General features: G+C 35.1%; 1 protein-coding gene across 2 annotated transcripts in view; it reads right to left on the bottom strand.

The window, feature by feature from the left end:
• The window catches only part of SPATA17 (spermatogenesis associated 17), an 86,046-nt gene that overhangs the window by 15,221 nt on the left and 48,755 nt on the right, over positions 1-22,070 (bottom strand). The window contains exons 7-9 of one of the 2 annotated variants that reach the window (XM_053973642.1): positions 18,362-18,565; positions 13,035-13,186; positions 4,521-4,659 (exon numbers count right to left, since the gene is read on the bottom strand). In XM_053973642.1, coding sequence (XP_053829617.1) covers positions 4,521-4,659; positions 13,035-13,186; positions 18,362-18,565 — 495 coding nt within the window. The remainder of the gene's footprint in view (positions 1-4,520; positions 4,660-13,034; positions 13,187-18,361; positions 18,566-22,070) is intronic. The other variant, XM_053973641.1, reaches the window with a different exon arrangement.

The following is a 22,070-nucleotide window of genomic DNA, read 5'->3' on the forward strand; positions in this document are numbered from 1 at the left end:
AAAGAATTTAAAATTTCACACAGATCATACCTATGATCTCAAGTCAAATCACTGGAAGATTAGAAAAATGGAGTTAAAGTGGAACTTAAGTAAATTTCAGTAAAGACAGGGCAGGAAAAGCAAAAAGAGTGTATCAAAAATCCTGCCTCGTAATAACATCATCCACTAGACATGATTGTTTTATGTGTTGGCTCTGAAAGAGATAAAACTAATTTTCAACCAGAAAAAATCTCTTTCAGCCACTACAAGAATTTTTTCTGTTTTCTCTATTAACCCAGATGGAAAATCTGTCAGTTCTTGGACAAAAAGCCAAAATTATGCCTAGTGTAAAGCAATGAAATCATACTTTTCATTATACTTATGTTGTAACATTCTTTATATATATTTTAGCTTGGATTATATACTCATACTTGTTTTTATCTGTTATGTATGTCATGATTTAATTAAATACTTCTGCAACTTCATGCAATCACAGTTGAAGGCAATCACTGTTCAACAAAATTGACTGAAGCTCTTGATTGTGCCTTTAACTGCACTGGCTGAATCTGAGCCTGTAATTCTCTGCCTCTGGTGACAAAGGTAGAAGTGATATAATTTATATATGGAACAACTATTGCCTGCTCTAATGGCTACACAGTACAGTGGGAAAATGCCAGCAGTGTTGACCACACCCCTGCTTCCATTGCTCCACCAGAAGTAGAATTGTGTTGGTGGTGAATTACAAGAGCTATGTTTCCTAGCCCAGGCAAGGCCATGATAAGCAGAATTATTTTAAGTTGATATTTGATTAATGCTGGCAATACTCTATAAGTGATTTCCACTAGACAACATCTAATTATTTCATTATTTCCCATTATTAATGGAATGAAACAATTCAAAACAAACAGCTAGAATGAATGTTTTGCAGGAAGCTCATAAACATCAATTCATACATGTAGAAATCTTACTAAAATTATATCAAGCTGGCCTGTTGAACTTGAAAAGCATATTTTATCCCAATCAATGCATAAAAGTAAAATTATCTATAACGAAGGCATGTTTCTCTGCTGTACAGTTCAGCTGTAATGATCCCCACACACTGCACTTGCACATCAATTATGATAATCATAATCACGGTCGTTAAGCTGAATGTTCATTATTATCAGGATGCTAGTGACAGCAGATTCAATCATCGGGTGCAATGGGCAGGCAGTCACAGTCCCACCCAAGTTTCTGCAGACAGCGTTGTGCCACATTAAATCTACGATGTGTTCCACATCCCACTCCATTCCAAAAGCTGTAGACGGTAAAGGTCAACTTTATGTTCTGTGCAATATGCTTAGGTTCTCTAAATTAATTCTTTGCAGTCCTGGGTATTTTTATGCTTTGTAGATAATAAAATCCCGTTTCGGGCCAAAATGCCTGTGCAAATAATGAAGCTGTGATTCAGTTGTACTGTAATTCACCTATAATAAGGCATCAGAGTGAAGAATCTATCAGAATGGAACATCTTAAACTATCACTTCCTGAATTTTACAAATAAGAAAACATTAAAGTCAGTTTTCTAAAATGCATATGCAAACTAATTCCAATACCAATTAAAGATTGTAAGCTATTATTTCTGCCTCAGCAAATATGAACATATGTGAGTGTTTTTTTACAGCTGAAAGACTATAGTTAGTGTATTTGATCCCTTGGCTGTCCATCTACACTGGAACCTATCATTGTAGATCAAATTCCTAGTGACTAGTAAATTTTTTATATTGAAACTTCTTACACTAATTCTATCAAAGGCATTCCAATGTATTTAGATAGATAATGTAAAACTTAAAATATGTAAGCAGTTTTATGTTTTATATTGATTTACTGAGTAAACTAATTAGATTCAGTTTAATTAAAGGTATAATATTTCTATTCCTTGTTTATTTATAATGAAGAATTAGAACAGAACACTTTTTCCTTAACTCAAACTTCTTTGAAATGTAAACAGAGTGAGATAAAATTTTCAGATCGTAACTAGATGAAAAAAAGAACTATTAATTTTTCCTCACATAGATATGGTAATTATTATATTTAGAGGAAGTCTATGCTAATATCGTTTCATTTTCCAGAAGAAATGTAACAAGGTAATATTTTTCATTGTTGCTCATTTTGCTTCTAAAGTAATTATATAATTTACATACTAATCTTTTTGTGACTTGAATTAAATTGCATAGTAATAAACACATGAAAACCTCAGGAAAATACTACTAGGACATACTCGTGCACACACACAGCCACAAAGAAACTTTTTGTATTTAATATTAAAAAAAGCCAGCTAATATATAAACTAACATCAAATAATACCTCAGCAGCTCAGACGGGTCACTGATCAACTGACCACTGACTAGACTCCTTGGAAGACCTTACCCAGTCTTACCAGAAACAACACAAGAAACTTGTTTAGCATAAGACTGTCAGAAACTGAACAGAGATCATGGCAGTGTTATCAGTTATTCAGGCTGTAATAGAGGTTGCATCTATAAAAATATAACCTTGTGGCAAACTCAAATGAGGGTTGTGTTCAGCAGGCAAGGCACTAAGCAAAAATGCTTTTTTTTTTTTTTAGTATTTTTAAATGCCCTTCAGTCTTGTGATTCATTAGAACAAATAATTTTGTTCATTGCATTGATATATTCAAAGTTTTCATAGAGTTTAGAAATAAGAAAGTGACACAGAGTTCTATTAAATTTAACAGTTAGGAAAGTATGACCTCACACCTGCGTATAAGCCTTTTTCCATTAAAATGCCATGAGGAGCTTGAGGTTTTGTGGTTCTTTTTGGGTTTTTTCCTGATCATAATGACCCATTAAAGCAGTAGGTATGTCATAAATAGCCCTTTTCTCCTCTCATCTCTCTGCTGGGGTAAGGGGCTCCTAATGGAAGTTTCATATTGATTTAGAATTGGGGTGGGAAGGCTCTGTGTCATGTTGGGTTAATGTATACAGCTATTCACTGCCAGAGATTTAGGCTGATATCTATCCAAGATCACAAGTAAAGTGAGTTTTTTTCACTAAGCCCATAGTTTATATATGTGTGGTATGATATACAGTACAAATATCTTAAGGTTTTTAATATCATCATCTGAGCCTGAGCAAGAACTGCTAAGAACTGGAAAAGCAAGTCTTTACAGGACAAGATGAGTACAGAAATAAGACATTTAGGTCCTTTTTATAAATCATACTTATGCTGTGGGACTTCAGCCAGTCATATCTTCCACTCCTTGCTTTTGAAGTTCAGAAATCTGTTTGTTTGATTGTTGATGTTTTATTTTCAAGGAGATATAATTAATGCATGTTGAAATACCAAAACTCTAATCTCAGCTCATTTTTAAACCTTAAAGCTTTGAGGAAAAATCTTTTAAAAATGCTCCTTCTCAAACTAAGATTCCTTGGAACTTGCTGTATATTTAAAGGTTAAACTGCTTTCAAGGAAATAATTTATCATATCTTACAAAATCCCAGAATTGTTTAGGTAGGAAGAGACCTCTTGAGATCACCCTCTACAGCCCCCACACTCAGCTACAGCAGGTTGCCTAGACCATGGATATATCCAAGGATAAAGATTATACAACCTCTTTGGGCAACTTGTACCAGTGCTCTGTCACCCTCACAGAAAAAGAAAAAAGAAAAGTGTTTTCATGTGTTCAGCTGGAATTTAATGCATTTTGCTTGTGTTCATTGACACTTGTCCTGGACACTATGGAGTCTGAGAGAAGTTTGGGGTCTTGTTCTTCCTTTGCACTCATCAGGTGTTTATGCACTTTAATAAGATCTCCCCCGTGCCTCCTCTTTTCCAGACTGAAGTTTTCCAGCTGTCTCAGCTTCTCCTCCTACAAATCTGCTCCAGTCCCCTAACTGTAATGGTAGAGAGTGCAGCACAGAGCCAAAGTCCACTACCCTTTCTGTACTCAGAAATTTTAACGTGATTAAGGTACCTAATACAAATAGAAATAATGTAAACACTACACAAGCTCATGTTCTGAGAAAAATTACCTCTTACAGCACTACAAAACCAGGCATATATGAGATGCTCCTGACAAAGCAGTCAATTTAACAAGGTCATCTTAAAATAAAAACAAGTTTGCACTAGTTTTAAGATTTTGCCAAAGAATGTAAGCACTAAAATATTGTGTTGTTTTAATCAGGTTTTCCTATAATTTCCTGAAGTTTATCTTAATGTGTAAGAGTAAATATACAACCTCTCTTAAATCAGAAAAGGCAAATCAAACAGAATGAAACTTAGGAAAATACATATAACTGAGACTTTACTTAATCAGGGCCTTAAATCCTTAGGACCAACAGGTGTCGAATTTCCTCAAATTGAATTTACCAGAGAGTCAAGCAAATTTCACAACTCATCACAGCTCTATGTGATTTTATAACATGCTAGAAAGAATCCTGTTGGACTGCATGATCTCTAGATGATACTGAAATTCATTTAGTTCTAATAAAACAGCAACCTAAAAAAGTAAATAAATCCTTGATTTTGCAGTGACTTACCTTGTCTGCTATCCACTTCTTAGGGTATACTTCTCTGAAATATTTAGTTCCATAAGCTTCTTGGCCATATTTGCCTGACTTAAAAAGTGATGGCTCATACTTCTCATAATTTTTATGATATGAAGAAAATGGCAGAAATCTGAAATTCAAGAATATTTTGGAATCAGTTATGCTCTTCTCTAGATGCCACAGGATTGATGTAAATCAATGCTGCAGGAGATGACATGGACACATGTTCCTGATATTTTTCACTACTTCCTTAATGTTCCCTCTCAGTATTGTGAGAGGATTACTGTAATTTCTCCTGCAGCTTTGTTCAGATTAAATTTGGAGCAAAGAGACAATGAGTTTCCACAGGATAGAATGAAGACTTTTTCCACAAGGATCTAACTTTGTTCACTTGCATTAGTAGATTATTACTTTGTGTGTATCTGCACTGACAACTGGTGGGATGTGCAGGACAATCAGGGTTCCCTTTGCTGGGAGGTGCCTGCTGATATCTCAGGTCCTAGCAGAGAGTGCAGCCTGTGCCAGCTACCAGTGGCAGGCGCTCCCCATGCACGAGGAGAGAGAACACCTCTGGAGAGAGGCATCCTTTGCTACGTCATAGCCAAAGCTAATTAAACCGTATTATCATTTAACAGAAAAGAAACTTGTGCATATCTGTAAACCACAAAACAGAGAAATTGTTTCTTTAGAATTCACAGACTGAGTACTTTACACTTTAAGTTATTATTATGTCCTAATTAGCAATCTTTTTGAGCCAGGTTCTTTCATTTTCGGTGATAATGATGATGGACTTGCTCCTTATATAATGCCAGCAAGCAGTGAAGCTCCAGCTACCTGCTGGAAGGGGTTTTCAGATGGATGTCCCTAATTGTCAGGGAGAACCACAGGTTTTTTGGGTAGGTTCCATAGCAAACTATACAAAGGAAAGTGAAAAACATCTTGCAGATCTCGTATATAGAAGATCTGCAAGACACCCTACAAACACATCTTAGTTCCATCTATTTCAGTTTCCAGAAGAGTCATAAGAGCAAACAAGTACATTTTACTATAATGTAAAACACTGGGAATTAAGTTTATCATTGTTGTTATTGTGAAGAAATCAACATGTGTTCTTAATTCTAAGAAAAAATATTATTCAGTAAAATTAAGAAGATATGCTTCAGAAGTCCAAAACATCACTTTTAAATATCATGAAGAAGTACAGTTGATTAGAATGCTTCCTTAGCTGAAAGCTTTTCAGAATCCAGAGTCCCTATAAGAGTTAGGCAAACAAAATTTTTATAAAAATAAGGATTAAAATACCCTTCTTTATCTCTCAGCTGATACAGATGCAGAAAACTATTTGTTTTGACTAACTGATTTATCAACAATTGTTTGAGTGTTTTTAAAATTATTTCTCTTTCTTTCCACCTCATAAAAAGAAATGGTTTTAGAATCTTTCCAGCTGTATCAACGTCTTCTATCATGTGCCACAAACAAATGCCATGTAAAGTTAGTGAAAGGAAAACCCTGAGTTAGCAGACTTTTAAATAATAAAAAGCTATAGTAGCATGTGTATACCCATGGGAAAAGACACCCTCACACAAGACAGATTAGGGTACTTGTAATGCTAATTTGCACATGGGATGGACATCACACACACACAAAAATTAATGTGGCCCCAGTGTCCCAGAGAATACATCGAAGGTGCCGTGAGCCGGCTGCTCCACTTGCAGTTTTTATCACTTCTGAATTGCATTTTAATAGTACATTTTTCTTTTGTTCAGACATGAAAGAAAATTGGCTTTCTCAGGGGATTGGATAGCTGAGAAGACAAGGCTTGCAGTTTTGGGATTTACCCTTATATGCACAGAATTTAGTTGAGCCATAGCATTCATAATTTAATATGAATAACATGTCTGTAAAATTTATACACAAAATAATTTTAATATCTTGAGGAAGGTAGAAGTAAATTATTATCATTTTCCTTAAAAAAAATTCTACATAGAGGTTTTAATTTTCCTGTGGATCAGTTAATCTTTGTCTTTTCAGCAAAAAAAAATTCTCAGAGTAATGTAGGTTCTACTATGATTTAAAAAGAACCCCAAAATTAACACTTTGAGACACAATTAGCTGTATTTGCTTTTAAATGAAAGAACAAAAATTTAATAGGGTATAATGGTATCAAGTAGAAGCTTTTTCTTCTGTTGCAGTTCTGCTCTCAGAGTCAGGGGGCAGATCTTTAAAGTGATGATGCTCTAGCAACAAGAAAGGATCACATGCTTGTAAATTCAGTGTCTTCTTGAGAATTTACGTTATGTGAATAAGTAATTAAAAGAATTAGAACAAGTTTTCATGTTAAGTAGGGTAACCAAATTAATGGGAGTAATACCAAAGTCATTATAGCCCCCCAACCAATAATAATAACAAGAAGTAATAGCACTGCAAAATACTTCAGTAATGGTATTATGTTCTGTAGTTCTTTGTATACACCTGACACAGCTTTTCCCAAAATTAATGACAGTATGTGCTCTGAAAGTGACAGAAGAGAGTGATGGAAGAACATTAAATTTAGACAATGTTAGGATACCATTATCAATTGTACAAGTTTAGATTTCAATACTTTAGATTTCAAAACATTCACTCATTATTCCTACATCTAGTGTTCAGCTTTTCCTTGTGATTTAAGTGTAAATTCAGAAATTCTTAAAGGTTTTCAGTAAACATGACAGAGACAGAAGTACCAATCAAAGAAGAATTAAATTCTGTATTGATGTTTTATTGGGCTATAAGAAAAAATCAGTATAAGCTGACACTTCCCCAGAGATTATTTAATGGAAGGTTTCATTTTCCCTAAATAATTAATTTTCCCTAAATAAATATATAGAAAAAATGAAAAATTATTTAATATTAGACTGAATGAGAAATATGTCAAAGAATACAATCAAAATGGTGAAAGGGTTGGAACGAAAAATGGGAAACTAAGAATGGCAGTAGATCTCCTACTCATAGATAACCTGAGAAGGACCAGGACCAAGGCTGGCTGTGTCACTGGTGATGAAGGCCAGTTGCACTGCTGCCAGGACCCCGCTATATTCAACCTAATTAGCCCAAAAAGACCTAGAATTCTCACTTAGTAGCCAAACAAGGGCCTGACAGCTCCTAGAGGTATTTAAATTTCAAAGACACCATAGATATTTGTTGCTAACAAAAATAAAAACTGTTTTATCTCTCATCGGGTCTTGGACCTTCCTTCTACTATTAATTTCATCTTTCTAATCCTTTTTTTCCCCTCACACATTTACAGTCCCCCTCCATGATTTTTGTTCCTACATTCCTCACCTACCATTTCTTCCCTTTAGTCTGCCTCTTTTATTACAATCTCTCTCACTATTTTGACAGGAGATGGGAAAAGCCTTTTAGATACTGAAGGTTTTCCAGTTGGGCTGACAGAGGTGACAGAAGCAGCAGCAGGAGCTGGTTTCTGGTGCCTATGGCAGTGTGAGAGGAGTACAGCAGCGCAAGCAGGAAGGAGAATTTCTCAGGTCCATCACTGACTGCTGGGCAGCAGTGTCCCAATGCTGTATGGAACCTACCAATAGGACACAGGACAGAGGCAGTGACTTTTTATTGAAATTTAAATGGCCACAAAAAGCCAGACTGGTCCCTCAGTGTGTTCTCTGAACCTGCCCAAGAGGCAAAATCCCAGCAGTCTACTGGAGCAAGCAGGTGATCCTGGTCCCAGAAATGCTTCAGAACACACCCAGGCTTCTGAGAAAGAACTGCCAGATCTACTGCTGGACTGTCACACATGCTGCACTTCCAGGGCACAGTTAGAAATATAAAAGAGTACTGTTATATGGCTTTTCAAACTTTCACATTTGTATGTACTGTACATTTTTGCAATTGAGTAGGAAAAATGCCAGCAAAATATTAACTCTATGACATTGTTAAATTTTTATCTAAAGTGTTTTTATACAATAGCAATTCAATTCTTTGTTGCCTTGATTTAATTCAAATTTATCTCACTTTGAAGAACTCCATGAACAATTACCTCCAAACATGCCACGCTTCTCTATCAGGAATCTGTGAATATTTTATCTTCTTTTTTTTCTTTAATAAAACACAACATTAATTTTAAGCTTTCAAATTTGGATTATACCTGAAGTAATTTTTTCATCAAATCCAATCTTTTCACTTGGGGAACAAAGAAGGACGCATAATGGTTTTCCATAGCAAACAACTGCAGCAGGGCAGACATTATTTAGTTTATAATGCATGTGTATTAAAATCAAAGTGTTAGATACAAGAATAAAGATGGAATATTTTATTTAGCATATCTAACGATATTATCTTTAGTGCACCGTTTTTGCCATGAGAAGCCTGCTTGGGTGCATTAGTACAAATATTGTTTCTGGTAATGTACTAAATACACGGTTTATTGAAAAAGTATCAATCACTTTGATTGTAACATCAGTAAATCTAAATATTCTCTGGCCACTTTTATTTAACTCCTGTCTGCAATAATGTAAAGTGGCAAAAAAAGCACAGCCTAGTTCCTGTAGGAAGTAAAAGAGATCTCTTCTGCAGCAAATTCTGGAACTTCTTAATTATACACAGACTTATTATCTGCATCCCCAGTGTTATAAAGTACCAGAACTTCATTAGAAAAATTAAGATGGAAAAATGAAGGCGCTACTTTGTAAATTTCCAGTGGAAATTAGCTGGAAGAAGCAGAGGAATACTGGATCAAAAGAGGGTAATCATGCTTAACTGTGCCCTAGAGCACCCGCATGTATAATACGATTTGCACAGTAACTACCTCTCCTATTACTGCTTGTTTGGAGTATTCTGTGTTAATGGGGTTAGCTAATTTAGTATTTTAACTTAAAAAGACTCTGCTGATTAATAAATGTTGCACACTGTGCTAGTAATTAAAATAAATGGAAGAGTTACAAATAGAAGTTGAATTGTTAAGAAAACATTATCTGAAAATATATGATAATCCCTGTTTATCATAATACAATAACAGTCCGGAAAATATGCAAATTGCTGAAGTTGCAAAGCATATGACAAACTAAGTATAATTTGAAAAAAGTTTTCAGATGTGTTGTGTTTGTATGACAAAAAATGTAGTAGCCATTTTCACTGTAGTTAAGTCAGAAATACACTAAAAGATTTTATAACTCTAGGAATTAAAAGATTTTTAAAAATTCTAAATCCTAAAGTGACTTGGATTTTAAGTTTTCTTACCATTAATACCAGGCAGCTCATAACACTGGTGCTCTCCAAGTACAGAGCTTATGTAGGTCACTAATTTCTCTGCAAATGTATCTGTCCTGCCCAGCACAGGGCAGCACAGCAGCACCTCAGCTGCTCTAAAGAAAAGCAGAATCTTGCTGAAAATAAGCCCATGAGGAGCTGGGTGCTGCTGTATTCACACAGCACAGGAGAGGCAGGATGTGTAAACCTTGCTGCACACTAGAGAACCACTGTGACCAGGACCAGGCTGTGCATCTCCAGAACAGCACTGAGCACAGACAGAGCCAGAAGCTGAGATAATGTTTCTGATATCACACCAGAAGACTACAATAAATTAGGAAACCTATGCCTTACACTATTGCTGTTACTACACTGCATGTCATTCTGATGCTTGTTGACTTCATAAAGATGTTTAATAGTATACTTCGAAGTATGAGGCATATTATATGAGACAGATTTCATCAAACTTAATGAAAATAATTTACATTTTTTTCTCTGGAAAATTAGGTCAGCATGCGGCTGCACACAACTGAGGAAAGAACTTTTTATGCTTCCTCTAAATCTGCTGGATCCAGCAGTTGGTGTCTCAAACTAGACACTGTATTAAGTGGCCATCCCAAAGGAATGCAATTGTCATTCTTATCCAAGTGGAGGGGGAAATTACTTCATTTGTATGAAAAATAGCACAATAAGGTAGTAACAGCTTCAATTACATTGGAAAAAGGAATCATTCTTATTAGGCTGGATTACCCAGTTGCTTTTCCATTACAGAAAAGGAAATTCCAGCAGTTGCTTTAAGTAAGCACAGTATATTCTCTTTTGGTTTCATTTGTACTGCTTCTGCCAGCCTCAAACTCTCTCACAGCTTTTCCAAATTCTTTGTGTATTTTATCAAAAGCAAGAAGTTTCTCAGAGCTTGAAACACTCATCCTATCATCCTGTAAATAACCAATAATAATTAGAAGTGTGTGAGAATTCTGAATGTTGATGAAAACTTCAGGTACTTGCCAGCAATCTTTCTGTCTTAAGAGACCCCACACAATACATACTCTGGAAATATACATATCAATGTAAATGTCATTCATTTACACAAGCTTTCTGAACAAATGCCACATACTTCTGCTGCTTATTCTCTCCTTACTTTCTAAAACAGAAGAATAATCAGCATAGGAAGCACTATCAGGAACAAATAAAGTCCCAAAGTACACAATTACATAGCAAGAAACAGAAATTTGTCAAATCATAATAGGCACTGCTGAGAAAATAGAATCTGAGTAACCCTTTGCTGGCTCCTCCCTGGAGACCAACCTCCCATGCAGCAGCTGCAGCATTACTAGTGAGCATTAGTCCTGTTGATGACCTGCAGCTCTGTCATCACCTTTTCAAGGTTACAGATGCGACCCTTGCATGGCTGGTTGAATAAGAAGCACAAATGGAATGATCACAGCCTGAAAATGTATAATACACTCTGCATTTAGTGTGCATGAAGCTGAGAATCATTGATTGTTGGGACATTGCTTCTGTGCATTAAGGATGTTATTAAATGCTTCCTTACCCATAAGGTAAATAAAGACCCCATATCAAATAATATCTACCAAAGCTGGAGGCTTCAATTTTAAACTGTACAAGACCAAATCTTCACAATTCCCTCACTGAAGAGTCAGTGAAACATTTATTGCAAGGTCTGACCTTCTGAAAGTGTTGACACAGTAATGTCTAGGGTAAACTTCATCAAATAAAGACTGGGCAATGTAGTCATGCCTATAAATGAAGAACATATTCTATCCTCAGTTGGAATGCATCAATCACAACTAATTCAGTGATGAAAACACTTTAAATAAGAGTTAGAGTATTAATAACTACCTAGTAATAGGGGTTCTACATTTCACCAGCAGAAATTTGATATAAAGATGAAAATTTAAAAAGCAGAAATTTATGCCGAGATGTGAAAATTAAGCTGTTTCCTCCACCTCACACAAATACATGAAAAAATAGAGAGAGAAATAGAAAAGGGGAGTACATTTGTACTTGTAAGTGAACTCAGTTATGATTTTGGTATGAAAGGAATAAAACATGTTATCTCTTACTAAACAAACAAACAAACAAAACCACTAAAAACAAACAAACAAAAAACCCCCACCAAAAACATTGTCCAAATGTGAAAAAGTAGTCTTAATAAAATATCTTTTTAATTTCAAATCTGTTTCTGAATAGAATTTTCATTCAAAGATACTATTAATATTAAATTGGGGGAAATGGTCCAACAATAAAAACATAGAAGTTAAACCATGTAAACACAATTGATTCTGGCACTCTTAAGTCCCAGTCCTGAAGCTGACACATAGCAATATGGAGCTGATAAAAAAGCATGAAACAGATCAAAAATAGCAAAACATCATGTGCCAGGGATCACAGGCTGCTCATGAGGAAAAGTGATTCCCTTCTGTCCTGAATTCTGGTATTGAAAGACCAAAGGATTGCCAAGAGCAGTGAATTCAAGGAAAAGGTTGGCAAAACATAATTATTTTTCTAGTTAACTACAAAGCCAGAGAAAGTGAGTTAGCAGGCTTTTATTATGATTGGATAAAACAGTGTTTAACAGCCATCATGCCAATAAAAAAAGGAAATATTTTGGCCACAGCCTTAAATCGTTTGGGACAGAACCTTTAATCTTTTGGGGTGGATTATGCCTGTATTTGAGATTTTATGGAAAAGATCTGGTTTGTCTGACACTATTGCAGCTGCTGTGGCTTAGGAAATCAAACTGCTTCAAAGATTATTCTAGATTTTGCATCATGTTCTAACATGCAACATATGCTCCCTCCCCTTCCAAGTGAGCTGGGAGAGAAAACAAGTCTCATTGGCATGCAATACCATTTCTTCCTCCCATAACCAAACATGAAATACTGAAACAGTATTTTTTCCTTGGCAGGGTCCATAGGTGCATGTGGCAAGACAGAATTTGCATTTGTTTGTTTTCTTATTCCCTATTAAAGCCATCTGTTGCATCACATATTATTATTAGTATTACAAGTTCTTTTAGACACTCATAGATATGGATGGCACATGTCACACAATTACAAGATAGGGTCTCTGCCCTGAGCAGTTTATAATCTGAGGACACAGAATTTAGAAGTATATACATAAAATGTTTTCTAGTAAGCTGTCAGGCTTGACATTTCATTTTGTCAGGCATGAAAGGTTTCTGAAAGCAATGGAATAAAGGAAACATTTTCACAACAACATAAGAACCAAAGAACTCACTTATTGTCATGGATGGGATTTCTCCATTCTTCCCTTGGTGTTGGCTCTCTGGCCTTGGCTGGTGGTGAATACATTGATTCTCTCACTCGCAGGGTTGGTTCCAAAGGCTTGTAGCGCTGCCGCAGCACTTCAGCAGGATCACGGAAAGGCCCCTGAAAGGTGTAGGGTAATACAAGTGCTCTGTTGGGGTTACAGTTACAGTTCTAGTTCTTTTCTTTGCCTCTTTTATTCATGTCAGATTGCTGATGAAACAGGACACAGAATGTTTGGGAAGTGTAGCAAGATTCGTCTCCCTAAATAATTAAAACTGTTCATTTTGACAGAGACTTACAAATATCATAAAGGTTGATAACATATTCTAAAGCTTCTAAGAGAGTGCACTCCAAATTTATTTAACTACTAATAAATACTTAAATTTTAAACAAATATATTGTTGAGACTGGTTAGGAAAACATTGTTTTTACTTAGAAAAAATATTGGTGAAATAAAAAACCAAGCATTAACTATATCTAAATTCTGCTTAAGCAGAAAAATTAAGTATTTTAATTTTCATAGAATAAACTTTAAAGAACATGCTCTTTTCAATGTAACTATAAACCCAACTGGAAGGGAACTTAATGCATGGCTTAAGGTACAATTCTTCTAATAGAATTCAAACACATGACTTCAGTACTATAGGCATATATTCCATTTCTGAAAGGTCTAATTTCACATTAACTTTGTAATTGTCTTTTGTCTTTTTTTTTTCCAGAGTATATTGTTCAATAACTGATTGTATCAGTATCTACCATTTAACAACATGGATAAATAGCAGCAGGAAGTCCTCTCCTGTGCTGCTGAAGTGACATACCCTGTATGTCTCACTTTTAGTATTAACCCTTAAGAACTTACCTGGAATATAATTAGTGCCCATGTCACTCATGGCAGTTTAATGGCAAGCCTGGGCTTAGAAGTATTAAAATTAATTTTTATTTTCATCATTGTTGATCTTGCAATGAACTAGTAAAACCTTTTGAAATTATGAACAGACAAAGAATCCTAATCACAGCCTTTATTCTTAAAGATATCCTTCTTTAAATAGGTTATCACTAACAAGTCACAGCTGGAGTTACTGCAAGCACTGAGTGAAGACTGTGGGGCTAATAAAAAGAAATGATTCACGCCTCATTTATGTTCACTTATGTTTTACATTAATAGAAACCAATAATAGGAACCAGTTACCATAAAAGTCATGGACCGTAAATAACACAAATGGCAAATAAGTATCATCTAGTACTTTTCACAGCTGGACAGGAGGATTGCTATATTTAAAAGTAGTTAATGGATTTTTATTGGAACTTTACTTTTAAAGGCACAGTACCAAGATTTGGAGATCTTTTTAAAGGTCCCAGTAAGCAAATGAGCATAATATTTACACTCCTTGCAGATATTTTCTTGCTTCTGTTTTCATAATTGGCATGAAAAATATGTTCATTTTAAAAGAACACAAAAGTCTTAAAAAAGAATTAAAAGTGCTACTGCCCATGAGAGACTAATCATGATTAGAACAGGTCATTGAAACTCATCAACAGTGTTCTAGTAATATATAACCTGATGATCAAGTTATAAAAAAGTTTAAAATTTATAATAACAATTGAATATTCTGTTACAAGATGTTTGCATTAAGTGGACATATGGAGGAAGGAAGAAAGACAAGTACTATTACCAAATAACACCATGAAAAATATGTTTGCTTTTAAAAGTAATCTTTCAGAATATTGTATTATTTCTTCACTGAAAAGTATTGACTCATATTCCTCCAGGACAATGGCCAGATCAGATATCCAAGCAAGAGGTTTTCTCCATCTTTAATTTCTGAGACCTAACTAGGAGGCAGATACAGGAAAAAAAGTCCATAGTTTAAATAAAATTACAACTACTAATAGAAGGAGGCGGGGACTAAGCAAATTCCCTCAAAATAAAAGCTGTGACATCACTAATGAAAGCAGAGTATATATATTAGAATACTGAGATAATTCTAAACATTCCCAAAAGATGTTTCTGTTCCTCTGAAGAATGTATTTGAAGAAATTTGCTTAGTAATAGGGACCTCAGGAATGTATCTTAAACGATGACCTCTAAGAAGTCCATGTGTCTATTTCCATTTTACAGGAAGAAAACTTGTGGAAACTCTGGTAAATAGGTTCTTTAAAAATGTTTTCAAAGTGACAATGCTTGCAAGTGTTTCAGGCATCCTGCTTCAAAATGGAAATCTTTATGGGGAGGTCAGGCTAGGAAAACAAGGGTAGGAGTCAACCAACAATGTTTACCCTGAAGGAAACTCACACAGCTCTATGCTCTATGTTTGGAATTTGTACTGAGTAGCATAAATCTTCTTGATACCAACTGGTTTGCCAAATAAAGGTTAGCAGATCAGCATTCTTACTACTTTATCATAACATCAGAAACTTGTGATTAAAAGTACGATATGCATTAAATTATGCATTCCTCACTGTTCCCATTCCACAACAGATTACAGCATGCAAAAGATCTAAATGGTAATGTGCATTCTGTTATTAACACCTTTTAATGAATAGATGACTAATTTTAGCATTATCCATGTTTCTATCAAACTACAATTCTAGTTAACTCAGTAATAAAAATGATAGATCTAACTGATGTAGAAGCATCATTAAAACCTTTCTTTTAAATACACTATCTTACACACACAGACCTTACTATTAAATGCTAAATACCCATTTCTCTAAGAGAAAGCTGAAAGATAGTTAATTTTTTTCTTTTAAACATATATAATTGACATCGTCATATAAAATATCCAAACCTAGGAGCAATAAAAATTTTAGATACCTGAAAAAAAGTAACAAGTGAGCCAGGCAGATATTAGAAAAGGAAGCTTGGTGCCAAAAAGTGCTACCACAAAGAATGAGGACACAAGTATATCTAGTAATTAAATTTCTTATGGTCACACCAGACAACTTTCAGGATCATATGTTCTGATGGGTTTTCATTTCCAGCTGTTTCATCAGCTCAAACCAGTGTCCTTTCCTTAGACATACAACCCTAAATTGTCAAAGTGTTGTGCAGGGATTTAGCCGTGTGACTCCCATTAACATCAATAAGAGTCGGGCAGCTAAATCCACGCGCTGTGCTTTGAAAATTTACCCCACAGTGTACATCCCAGGGTGCTGAAAGGATTAAAGTATTATATAGTAAATTCCCTCTTTGAGGTGCAGAAAATAAACAGAACTCTTCTGGTTTGTTCTAAAAGGCTATCTGTGCATGACTGCTGTGCATGTGTCAGAACTTAGAAAGGTCTATAAAATATTCCAAATCCAAGCAGAAGCTTGTAAGATACTTTTTATACAGTAAAGCAATTTTGCAAGAGCACCTTAACAATGGAAGAACTGTGAGTTCCCTATTTATTTAAAAACTGACTCCTGCATCATGCTCACAAGGCAAAAGCTTTCCTCTTTCCTGAGAGACAATGCAATCAGTCACATCCTGCTCAAGGACTGTCATAACCCCCTTGGTCCCAGGAGGTAAAGCCATAATGGAATGTTTATGTCAACTCCAAGCTCCCTGATCACCCAAACTGCTTGTTGGCTCACACTTTGTCTCAATTCTAAAGTGAGTCAATGAGGTCGTTTTATGAGGAATCTCAAGCAGTCAGGGTAGGGAGAACACAAGGAGGGAAGAACAAAGGTGGAGAACTGCGTTGAAGTTGATTCTTACTGTTATAAGCAGTGGGCTCACCTCTACTTCTCCAGAGGTAGTCTCACAGGCCTTCTTAGAATCACAGAATCACAGACCTTCTTAGAATCATAGAATCATAATGGTTGTAAAAGGCCTCTAAAATCATTGAGTCCAATCTTTGACCAAACACCACCTTGTCAAACTGAACCATAGCACTAAGTGCCGTGGGCAGTCATTTCTTGAACATATCTGGGGATGGTGACTCCACTGGCTCCTTGGTCTGCCTGTTCTAATGCCTGACCACCTTTAAGTGAAAAAATTTTTCTTGATGTCTAGCCTGAACCTTCCCTGGTACAGCTTGATGTTATGTCCTCTTGTCCTGTGACTGGTTGCCTGGGAAAAGAGACCAAGCTGGACTTGGCTTACAGTCTCTTTCAGAGAGTTGTAGAGAGCAATATTGATTCAGAGGAGTAAAACACCATTAAAGATATATATATATATATATCTTATTGCTCAATTTGTTACATTTCTGCAGGTAGGTGATAGGTTCACTGAAAGTTGCTAAGAAGGACTCATTTATAAATATTGTCTTTCTAAGCAAGATAAAGATAAGGAAATTTAAATATAGAATGGAGTACAGAAAGGAAAGGAAAAGTGTCAGAGGTTCTGAAGATGGTCACTCAAAGTGAAACCAGAATGGAAAGTGTATGTGTGAACTAAGTTGAAGATTCAGTAGACTGGGCAAACTGAAAAATTCTTCAGAACAGTGGGAAAGACAAAATATTTCTATCCCTAAAGTACTTGTATAAGGCACCTACTGGCAAAAGCTACATGTCATCATACTGTCATCAAGTGTGAAACACAAAGTTCTCAAAAGTTTGTTTGCTGTGTATATTGGTCACATTCCTAACATGTTTTGATAATAAGGTGGCAAAAGCTGTTTTGCCATCTTGTGAGACATTAGCTTTGATGCATTATCTCACAGATGTCCATTACTTTACAGAACAGAAAAAAATCTACCTGTAAGATACAGTGACATCAACTGAAGTTAAAATTGAGACCATAAGAGTTAATAATGGAAGCTGGGCAAATTGGCTGTGATGGAGTAGAACATGTAGAAATCTTTGTTATTAAAGCTCTCACACATCTAGTGTACACGAGAGCAAGAACTATTCTGAACTGAGAGGATGCCTCTGTTTTCATATGGAAAACAATTGCAAATTGAGGACAAAGTTATCACAACTGCTTAATTTTACCTATCACCTTTCATTCCTCCTTTTTTTTTAATGATTGGAAATTTAGAATTCTAGCTCTAATTAATCATAATATTGATACTTAATTATATCAGGTCATATCTTTGAAATATCATAAATTACACTTTTCTTCCCAAAGGACAAAAACAACATATAAAGAATTACATTTCCCTGTTTCTACGTAACACCTAGATTTCTTTTTTCATTAAGTCAAATCTGTGTCAAAGACTTTATATCCTCAATGCAAGCACTAGATTTATATTTAAAGAAATATTCACAAAATGGATTTTCAGATCTCATGCTCCAACTCAAGATATTCCATGATAATCTATGATAAAAGATGTGAGCAAAAGCTGCTGCAGAGTCACTGGAACATGTTACCTGAGGTTTCTGTCTGTCAGCAGGTAGCAGAGGCAGTGATGTGACAAAAGCTGGAGGCTCTTTACAGGTTGGCCAGCCATAGAGTTCATCAGCAAAGGGGCTCTTCACTGGCTGCTTTCTGTGGGTCAGTGGCTTTGACTTCCGTAGCAGCAGTTCCATTGGATCTGGGGATTTCCTGAATGGCGAATTGTAGATGCCTGGAATCTGAGCAGAAAATGGGATTATCTTTGACTTCAACTCATTTAAATTTCTACATACATTAGAAACAAAATCAGACAGTGGCACCCGCTGCACTTTTAAAAGTAAAACAGCCATTACTTAAAGAAAAATAGAAGAGAATTTTTGGAATACCAAAACCCAGTAATTGCTTTTTCCCCAAAAAAAATGTCCACAATAAATTCCTGAATAACTATTACAATGTGTTTAGACTTAATAGCAGAAAACGTGAAAAACAAAAATTTAGCACAATGATTTTGAAATTGTGACTAAAATAAAAGGTACCTTTGCCCCTGAATTTGATACTGCTTTTTTTTTTTTTTACATCACTAGTATGACTAGTGTGGTATAACAATTACTAATATAAAACACATATTTCAAATTCTGTTTTAGTAATCTATATCATTAACAATCTGTGAATATCTGGCAAGTCAAAATTATGTGACAGACTGTTCCCAAATCATACCTATATATGTAGGCATTTTATCAGTTGTATATAAACAATTCCCAAATAGACATACGTGAGTTTACTGAATGAATGATGAACTGTTAATTATGAGAATTCCTTTTCCATATTGCACAAAGCCACTAAATTTCCCATAAAACAGTTAACATATTATTAAAATATACAAAAATTTATTTAAAGATACGGGGTTGCTTTAAAGATAATTATATTTTCTACAAAGGTAGAATAAAACTTTCAAAGTAAACTTGCTCAGTTATAATATATTGTCCTTTGCTTTTAACATAATTGTAATTACTAATAAACCTTGAATAAAAGTAGCAGGAAAAGAAATTGGTTTCAAGATGAAGGAAAAGTTAAGGAAAAGAGTAAATGTTTAAAATCTTGTATTGCTCCTTTGGAGCACTACTGAGGACCCATGAGAAAACTGTGTAGGGCATCAGCCTCCTCATAAAGTATTAAACTCTTAGGGCTGAGAGGACAGAACTCTCCCCAGTGAGCTCTAATGCATTTTTTATTAACATATCCTACTGGGAAGTTCCAGTTTCCTGTGTCAAAACAATTAAATAAGGCACATATAAAACATAGTGTCTAATAGACCATTAGTATTCAGAGATGTTAGCTTATTCAAAATAGTGTTGGGCTATTCAAAATTTTAAGAGCTACATTCTTCACCTCTAAGTTATATGGGTCTAATGACAATTTATTTTGGTTCTCTGTTATTTGTTTCCCTCTTAGAGCAAACCCTACAAACTATTTCACTTATGGGCGAAATGTGCAATGGGAAAGAGGACATGAATAGAGGTAAGTGGTGGAAACATATGTATGCCAAAAAAACCACTGGTTGTTCCTTCAACTCTTCAGGATGTCAGATTAGAATGGCAGAGATCCATGCTTCAAACAGCAGGCGAGCAGAATCACTGGAGTGAATGTGAAATTCCAGGTCCATCCCTATGATCTGTAAAGTCCAGCTGCAACTTAATCTTTTGTTCTGCAGATCTGGCTCTTAACTCACATAAACATCTCATAAAGTTACATATTTTCCTCATGCTGTTATTATTTTCATAGTACTTCATGCATTGTTATATTGCAATTTTCTTATCAGCCCAGTAGAATTTTGCCTGTGACCACTTGGTGGTCTGTAAGTACTACATAAAGACTTGTTCCATGAGCTGTCTTGGGACTTATTGCACTCCCCCACAATTATTGAATGCAGTTACACCATATACTTTTTACACAAGTTCTCTCAAATATAAAATGCCACAGTCAACACAAATTCCATACAAAGGGACTACATTAGATTCACGCAAATAAGATCCCTTGCTGGAGATACACAAACCATCTCTATGCCATGGTCATTATATATCTTCACTCATTAGTCCTACCACAGCCTTTGGATCTGCATACCTTATAACAAATTAATTTTTTGCCTTCACTACGTTGATGACAGTAAATAGAAAAATAATAACCTTTTTCACATATTTCACTGAACTGCTCACTGTGTTGTTGCTTCATTTTTCCACTCCCTCTTACACCATCCATACCCAGCTGTGGAGGTTGTGCTCTAGCCATGCCACAAGTGTGCAGAGGTTCTCAGCCATGAGGAGAGATCCTGCTCTCATGGTATGTTTGTGAAACACATATTTTATAGAACGCGACAATGGCACTGAGAATTTAAATATTGTCCAGAAGAGAAACATCTCCATGCTCATCACTGAGAATCAGGGCGATCTGAAAGAAAACACTAAGGCATAATAACAACTCTCTAAAGCTGGCAGGCATGGATTTGTTGATTGGTAGCAAATCCTGATCAAGGCTGAGTCTTCCAAAAATTTACACCCCCTTTTAAGCCTTTTCTTTAAAAAAAAAAAAAAAATTAAAATGCTGAAGAGCATTTTACAGTTGAGGAGAAACTAATTTATTTTGACTGAAAAAGAATTTAAAGTATTAGATTATTTCAATCAGCATAACATGGGTTTGGGATTTGGGTTTGTTACTCCAAAGTAACAAATACAATATCTGAAATAATTAAAATGTTCTCCCTCTGAAGAATTAAATGCAAGAATAACTTTAAATCGATGTTCTGTCTAGGTACTGCTTTTAGTCACACTGAGAGATAGTGTAAGTGTCTCCATGAGTAAAATGGCTTTCTGAAACTGCATTTTGCAATCTCTATTAAAATACTGTGCATATTCTCTTTTGTGCTTCTTTGATTAAATGTTTGGCAGTAATAAAAAACTATAGTTCATAAAGGGTTCAAACACTGTGAAATGCTACTGAATATAACCAAGAGCACTAATAAAATTAGCTTTTAGCACTTTTAATGAAACCAAAATTAGCCATAATAAATGTGGAAATCCATTGATTCAGTGTCTTTGGAATTATTATTGCTGAAAAGGTGTCTAAACAAAGAATCATCTTTTGTTCCCCTTTTTTTACATACTCTCAGGTTAAATGCATACAGATATTATATGAACTATGAAAATGGATTTGTAGTTTAGAGAGGCCAAGCAGACACTTTAAAAGATTTTGCTTCTTCTACAGGTGAAACTCTTTGTAAGATCTGGGTCAAAATTGATTATAAAGTCCATATTTAAATTATGATTTTTCAAGCAATCCTTGTTAATTACTTTACATTTTAATTATATATGTTGAAGTATTCAACAAGACACATAACAGAGCAATCAACAGAGTTAGCATCCAAACAGATAAAATTAATACTAATTTACTCTAAATTCTCCAAGGTTTGTGGTAAGCTTAGGCCTAGATTTAAAATTGGTAAAATTTGGTAGGAGAGACAAGGGGATGAGTTTGATTCTGCTTTCTAGTTTAGATCAAGCACTGGAAAAATTGCTTCCATTCTTTTTTAAATATATCTTTGCAAGTTTTAATCTTGTTTTTGGAATTTCTTGCACTGTGCAATGTGGTGATGAATACTCTATTCATTCTGTCCTCTGCAGGGAGCTGTCAGTCTACACAAATCTAAGAATCTGGGGGATCAAAGCCTTTGGTACTTAATACATTCGCATA

The sequence above is a fragment of the Vidua macroura genome, chromosome 3 (assembly GCF_024509145.1).
Source record: "Vidua macroura isolate BioBank_ID:100142 chromosome 3, ASM2450914v1, whole genome shotgun sequence".
Lineage (NCBI taxonomy): Eukaryota > Metazoa > Chordata > Aves > Passeriformes > Viduidae > Vidua > Vidua macroura.